This window comes from Cicer arietinum, chromosome 7 (assembly GCF_000331145.2).
Source record: "Cicer arietinum cultivar CDC Frontier isolate Library 1 chromosome 7, Cicar.CDCFrontier_v2.0, whole genome shotgun sequence".
Taxonomy (NCBI): domain Eukaryota; kingdom Viridiplantae; phylum Streptophyta; class Magnoliopsida; order Fabales; family Fabaceae; genus Cicer; species Cicer arietinum.
This window is the reverse complement of record NC_021166.2, coordinates 48,400,658-48,407,904: the sequence shown is the minus strand read 5'-3', so window position 1 is coordinate 48,407,904 and position 7,247 is coordinate 48,400,658. Positions and strand designations below refer to the sequence as shown.

At 27.8% G+C, this 7,247-nt stretch overlaps 2 protein-coding genes across 5 annotated transcripts in view; one reads left to right on the top strand and one right to left on the bottom strand.

Annotated features, from left to right (window-relative positions):
* The window catches only part of LOC101512370 (E3 ubiquitin-protein ligase SINAT5-like), a 4,696-nt gene extending 1,748 nt beyond the window's left edge, over window positions 1–2,948 (top strand). The window contains exons 1-4 of one of the 4 annotated variants that reach the window (XM_027336300.2): window positions 7–75; window positions 898–1,130; window positions 1,664–2,050; window positions 2,379–2,948. In XM_027336300.2, coding sequence (XP_027192101.1) covers window positions 69–75; window positions 898–1,130; window positions 1,664–2,050; window positions 2,379–2,699 — 948 coding nt within the window. In that variant the 5' untranslated portion in view covers window positions 7–68 and the 3' untranslated portion in view covers window positions 2,700–2,948. Of the gene's footprint in view, window positions 1–6; window positions 76–106; window positions 234–897; window positions 1,131–1,663; window positions 2,051–2,378 lie in introns of those variants that run through there. The other 3 variants (XM_073370599.1, XM_004510964.4, NM_001364728.1) reach the window with 3 other exon arrangements.
* A 1,662-nt stretch (window positions 2,949–4,610) lies between these two features.
* On the bottom strand, window positions 4,611–5,018 carry LOC101499445 (S-protein homolog 2-like). The gene has a single exon (XM_004511003.1). It carries the CDS (start codon window positions 5,016–5,018, stop codon window positions 4,611–4,613), a length of 408 nt encoding a protein of 135 aa, XP_004511060.1.
* Between the last annotated feature and the right edge of the window lie 2,229 nt (window positions 5,019–7,247).

Sequence of the window (7,247 nt, the reverse complement as noted above, 5' to 3'; positions counted from 1 at the left end):
ATTCCATTTTTCAGTTTTTTGTTTTAATTTCTTTGGATCATTTGGATTTGAGCTCTATTATTATTTATATGAAAGGTAAAGTTTCCTAGTCATTGCTCTGCGGACGGCAGTACATGCCTCTGTATAATTTCACTTTTACAAATTTATATGTCTAGTCCTATCGCTCTTATGCTATGTGTCAAATTTATATGTCTTTTTTACATGCCTCTGTATACTTTTTGTACTCAGTTAAGGTATGTTGTTTAATCAGAAAGAATTAAAAAAAAAACGATTTTCCGTTGCTTAATGAAGTGCTTACTTAGTCTATCTGAAAAATTGATTTTTGACAAAGCAAAATAGCATCTTTTTCCATTTTATCCTTAAGAAGGGAAGCATAAAAATGACCCCAAAGACCAGAAATAAGGATTTGGTTAGTGGTGGAACCTGTTTGGCTGAAATTGATGCTATTGTTTTAGTCCTGTAATGTTTAAAATGTTAATGATAAATGGTCTTTCCTGATGGAATATTAGTGTTTGAAAAATGGTAGTCTTATGGGCCAACTCTCCATATAATTCAATTATTGTGAATATTTTTGTAGGGTAAGAAACTAGCATTCCCTATCAGTCTTTATAAAATTGCATTTGGATTGTATTTTCAATGACAATATTTGTGCTTTTGGAAGCTTGTTGTGTGTTGTTTTTCTTTCATAAATTTAGTCAATCAACATTTACTATAATATATTAATTCGTTTTAGAGCTTGTAAAGAAATATAACCAGTAATTTATTAGTCCATTAAGTGCATGTAATAGATAACTAATGCTATACTAACATTCTGATGAATGTAAACAAGAATCACTAGGTATTGATTTTAATATATGTCGTCCTGGTAGATTCCAATGTTTTTTTCTCTTGTTACAGGGCCGCTGGTGATTTCTCGTGTTATCATGGCATTGAGTAATCCACTCTTCTATGATATACGGAGCAGCAATGATGTTGATCCTCCTCAAAACGAAGAATCAACCGATGTTGGTGAATTGGTGAACGATCCTGCACAAACTGCCTCTAAACCTATTGGGACTGTTTTAAGCAGTGTTCGTGAGCTTTTAGAGTGTCCTGTATGCCTAAATGCCATGTACCCTCCAATCCATCAGGTTATTTATGATTTATTGATGCTGATTTTATTATTGATTTTTTGGGTTCTTGAGAAAACATCTTTCTATATGATCAAACCACTGGCCTTTTTTCTTCAAAAAACAATTTGATAACTTAATTGGGATGGAAAAGTCAAATTGACCAGAAATGGTCTTGAAATGTTGTTACTGCATATTATATTGGAGAAAAGGAAAAAAATGAATTCGGAAAGAACAATTATCTGCATATTATGGTGCTACTGCATATTATATTGAACTAAAACATTTATCCCTCAAGCAACTTCAGTGTGGTGCCTAGAGCAAGTGATTATTGCACACTGTGTGGTGAGTGTTTTAAACCTTAGGTGCTGAGTTCAATTCCTAAAAATCTCAAGCATGTCATAAGTATGAACTTAGTATCAGGTGTTAATTTCATCATTCAATATCTATTTCCCATGTGTTGCCTAGTGTATGTATTGTAAGTTCTGAGAATATTAATAGATTTTTTTTATAAAAAAATATAGTTGACTTATTTTCATTTGTTGCTATTGCAGTGTTCAAATGGTCACACTATATGCTCAGGATGCAAACCCAGGGTACATAACCGGTGTCCTACGTGTAGGCATGAGCTGGGAAATATTAGATGCTTAGCACTGGAGAAGGTGGCTGCATCTTTTGCACTCCCCTGTAAATATAAAGGTTTTGGGTGCATCGGTATATATCCATACTACAATAAGCCAGAACATGAATCTCAATGTGCATATAGACCCTATAACTGTCCATATGCTGGTTCAGAATGCTCTGTTGTCGGTGATATACCCTACCTGGTGACCCATCTGAAAGATGAGCACAAAGTGGACATGCACAACGGTAGCACTTTTAACCATCGTTATGTCAAATCAAATCCTCAAGAAGTTGAAAATGCCACATGGATGCTAACGGTATTGTTTTCCTGAACTTTTTTTCTCCCTGCCTTTTATTGATGCAACAAATTATCTTGGTTGTTGGGTAGATTGTGTTGTTTGGCTCATGTTTGGTAGTATATGACTTTTTGTATCAGTTAATGAGAATGTAGAATTTAAGCCATGCTATTAACCATGTAAAACTTTCTTTAACTTGCTTAAACAAAAAAATGAAATATTGCCAATTATGGAACATCTTAGTAACTCTGAGTTTTGTAGTTTAAAGTTCTATTTTAAAGCATTCCACATTTATTTGTCCAAAATAATTGGGTTTTAGCATTTTTATGGATTTCACCCTGGTTACCAGGTATTCAGCTGCTTTGGTCAATACTTTTGTCTGCATTTTGAAGCCTTTCAGCTTGGAATGGCTCCTGTCTACGTAGCCTTTTTGCGGTTTATGGGTGATGATAGTGAGGCGAAAAATTACACCTACAGTCTAGAGGTAGGTGGAAATGGGAGGAAGATGGTTTGGCAGGGAGTTCCCAGAAGCATCCGAGAAAGCCACCGTAGGGTTCGCGATAGTTTTGATGGTCTCATCATTCAGAGGAATATGGCACTCTTCTTTTCAGGTGGTGACCGAAAGGAGTTGAAGCTAAGGATTACTGGTAGGATTTGGAAAGAACAATGACTAGAGGGAGTTGATGTCCTTTCTTCAACTAGAAATTATATTTAGACTAAATAGTTTATAGTGATGCATTTCTTGTAGTGAATATGTATCTTATGGTCTTGTTTTGTATTTTGTAACCTAGGAAGCAATCTCTCTTTGCTTATCCTTACATTAAATACATGAACAGAAAGGAAAGTGTACTTATCAATGTGATCATTTTTGTTCTATGATGGTTACTGATTGAGATCCATTGAGAAATTTTTGCAGGCACATGATAATTACTAGCTACAATTAAATTCATGAGAAATTACTTCAGCTTTGTTTTATTGCAATGCAAGAGGAATTCCCTGTATAGTTGTTTTTTTATCTGGTGCTAATAGATGTTTGAAAAATAAGAGTTAAAATTGTAACAAAATGTATTAAAATTTTAATCGATTAATGGTTATACTTTAACATTTATTTTAACATTTAAATGAATTTTAGTTTGTTTGTCTGACTATTATAATTCAAATATTTGTGCAAACAATAATCTTTTTAGTTTTGTGATTGTCACTGATGAATTAACATGGTGATTTAGTGTTCTACAACTTCACACAATCACATGTGATTTGGCATAAAAGGGATTATTTAAAAAATAGCTGAGGTTTATTTTAATAGAAGGGATTATTTTTTTCTCCTCTATTTTCTTACAAAGTCACTTTGGTTTCTTCATTGTTTTAATTGCTTGAAGGAGAGGTTTCTCGACTTTTTAACCCTTCTGCTAATTCCACTCTGCACCGTATCTCTCTCATTCCATTATAATTTCTAAAGTATCAATGAACATGGTATTGAATCTTATTTACTCTTTGTTTTCGAAAATATAATTCATATGGGCTAAGATGAGATCTTCTAAGTAATGTGGGTACGAATAAGTTTATTTCATTTTTATTAGGGACTTCCTAAAGCACAACATTTGATATAAATACGTGTGACACCTTAATTGTTCCAAAAAGAATTTATTTATTTTTTTTCTAAAATACTTTTTTCTCTAAATATATTTTTTTATAATCATACATGGATATATCTGTAACACAAATATTCCTCCTTGATTTAAAAATAAAGTTTATTTTTTGCAAAAATATATTACGGTAAATAATGTTATATACTATCTCATATTTATGTGAAAATTTATATTTAATTAACGATATCTTTATATTCAAAAGTTGATTAGCTACTTAGGCATGTTTTTCCCTCCTAATTGATTAACAATCTCTTAAAATAATTATCATTATTAAAATCCACCAGTAAATTTGAATATATTTAGGGTATGTAGGGTCTCAAATTTTTAGAGTACCAAATTTTATTTTTATAGTATTAGTGTGTTATCTTTTTTGTAGGGTTGTTATCTAGAATATGTAGATACAAATTTGATTAATATCATCTTTTTATTTTTTTTTCACTTCTCACCATGACAGTGACAAACATTCAATCAAATGATATGTTTGTATTATAATAGTGTCGAGACTTCTACAATTTCATACCTCAATTTCGTATCAAACCTCGTTATTTTACATTATTTTTCCTCAGCTGATGTATGATATACAATATTCTTATATTACTATATCACTTACTTGGATATTCAAATTATATATATTTAAATTACATGATATTATAATTTAACATTTTAAAATATTAATATCTTTTTATGACTCGCACGAGTCTAAGATTTATTTATCTAAATAATTTGACCGTCGCTACGTCAAATCACGTTAAATTATTTTAAAATAATGAGCATGCAAAGTAAACAAGGAAAATGGTCCCAAAAAAAAAAAAAAGATATATAACTAAATAAAATAGTATCTCCAATATTTTTAATTTTTATAAATAAAATACAATATGTTATAACTTATTTATTTATCATCACGACCAAAGCTTTTATGCCTTGTACGTTAGCTAATCCCATGAATATTTTTTGTACCAACTTTCAGTTTTCTCAGAAAAAAAATAAATACCATCTTGTCTAATACTTCGATGGCATCTTAATACACACTCTGAAGCTGGCATGGTTTGAGCATTGTAAATATCAACAGTTTTTATCACTTCATTCCATTTGAAACGACACCAAAACAAAGTAGATCCTTGAAAGTTAACTATGAATGACCAATTTTGTGATTCTCCATTTGCTAGCATACGTCTACCTAGATCATCATCTCTTGATTGACAATGTGTAAAGAGAGCAATACCACCACCCAAATCATTTCGAACAGCTACATATGTTCTAAAAGGGAATGCATTTTCACTACCATGCACAAGAACCATAAACATGCATGTTGTTATAATCACCAATAAAGGGAACTTCATCTTCTTTTTCTTTTCTAATTTTGATTTTTAATAGATAAGGTGATTAATAGGTATTTTTTTTGAAGGTTATGAAATTGGATGGTATTTATAAGGTTATAAAAACCTTATAGATGTTATATTATAGAATATATTATATATTGTTGTTAGTTGATGTCATTATGATCAATGAAATTATATACATAAGATGTTATATAATATAAAATATATACTAAAGTTTTTTTTATTATATATAAAAGAAAATTGAATTAAATTATGGAAAATGATTGATGCATACCTTAGGGTGAATACACACCTTGAGAGATATTGAGATAAAATATAGTGATGTAATAGGCTGATTATATGGTAGTATGAAAAATTGGGATGTAAATATATTATTGTTGAAGTATTTATTATGAATGCTTATGTGCAAAGGTAAAATCTATTTATAATTATATCGTGACATGTGCGTTGTGCAGCTATAGATATATATTTTTTATTTTTTTGTATTTGAAATATTGTATTGTGAATACAATATGTTCTACAAATAAAACAAAAATATAATGATTAAATATAAAATGAGAATATTAACATTTTCAATTTATGAAGAAAAAAAGGAGAATGATTTTTTTTTATAAACTTTATATTATTTTAATTATATATTTTTACCATTTAAATTTTTGTTTGTTTGTACCATTGTTGCTACCATATAATTAGTAATAATTGTTTGTTTTTTTAAGTATTTTTTTGAAATAATATTATAATGTTATTTGATGCAACATAATCAAATGAATTGTCAACATAAAATCAAAGAGTTATGATAAAAAAAAAATAACTATCAAAAGAATGAATATTTATTTGTATAACTTATTGATTTATATTGTGAAGAAAATTAGGCTGTTGTATAAGTAGTAAGAGATTGAATCATTATAATACTTTTGTATTTATAACTAATTAATTTGTAAGTTTTTCTATGAAAATATGTTAGCACACCACCAATACTAATCAACAAATTAAATCGAACATAATTAATTTTAATTGTGAAATTAGAAATAGGCATGAGTGTGAATTTATAGGCATTTTTGAATTTTTTTAATGTCCTCAATTGTTATGACTTTTAGTGTTCATTTTTTTTTTTTTTATAAATTTAACTTGACATTCAATAAATTTTAATGTTTTATATAAATTTATTGATATTTTTTATGTATGTTAGTGTAACCTACATCATACTTTGTGTGCATCTATTAGAAAATGAACTATAACGATTATATTGGTATTAAGAAGGTATAATATGTTTTGACTATATATAACACATTTTATCTATTAATAATGATAATGAACATGTAATTATTATTTTGTGAAGAAATATTAAAAGTAACATTGAACTCTAAAGTCTAGATCTCCTATCTATTATCTTTTATATATATTTAAAACAGACTCCCGAATGCCACCTAATTCTATTTCATCCACCTATACAAATATTTTCTACATCATCCAAAAAGCTCATGTGGACCTCTTCTCCTTTCTCCCCTCTCAATCATGTTCTCAATCCCTAATCTCCTTCAATTCTCCTCCTTCACCAACTTCTTTAATCTCTTTAATCCTTATTTCTCATCTTCCTTTCGCAATTTCTTTAATACCTCCAAAATCTATTTGATAATATTATTTTATAATAAATTTATAAATTATAAAACTATTATAAAATTATTTTACAATTATTTATAATAAATTTATAACTTATAATTTATTTTACAATTTGATAATAATTTATAATTTATATTATTATCAAATTATTTTATAAGTTATTTTATAATAAATTTATAAATTTTTCTATAATATTATTAGTCATTTACCAACGGTAATAATTTATATTATTAGTCATTAAATTCAATGAAAAAATATCACTTAATCACTCATAAATATCGACATAAATATCCTCCTTTAATGTACAATTATATTATTCTACTTATGGTGAGTAATGATTTTATACGTTAAAAATTCAATTACTCATTAATGTCAATCCATTTACAATTTCCTTTAATCTATGTCAGTCCATCTTTTAGTAACATTTTATACAATAAAAATATATATTCTATTTGACAAAAATTTATAAAAAATAATCATAAAATAAGAATATATGAAAAATTATTAAAAAAAGTTACTTCCAATTATTAAAATACACAAATTTATTTAAAATTATAATATATGAATATATTAAAAAATATAATGAACAAAAGTTTACTATATATATGT

Coding starts and splice junctions, on each gene's coding strand:
- LOC101499445 (XM_004511003.1), bottom strand. CDS start 5,018: ATGAAGTTCCCTTTATTGGTGATTATAACAACATGCATGTTTATGGTT.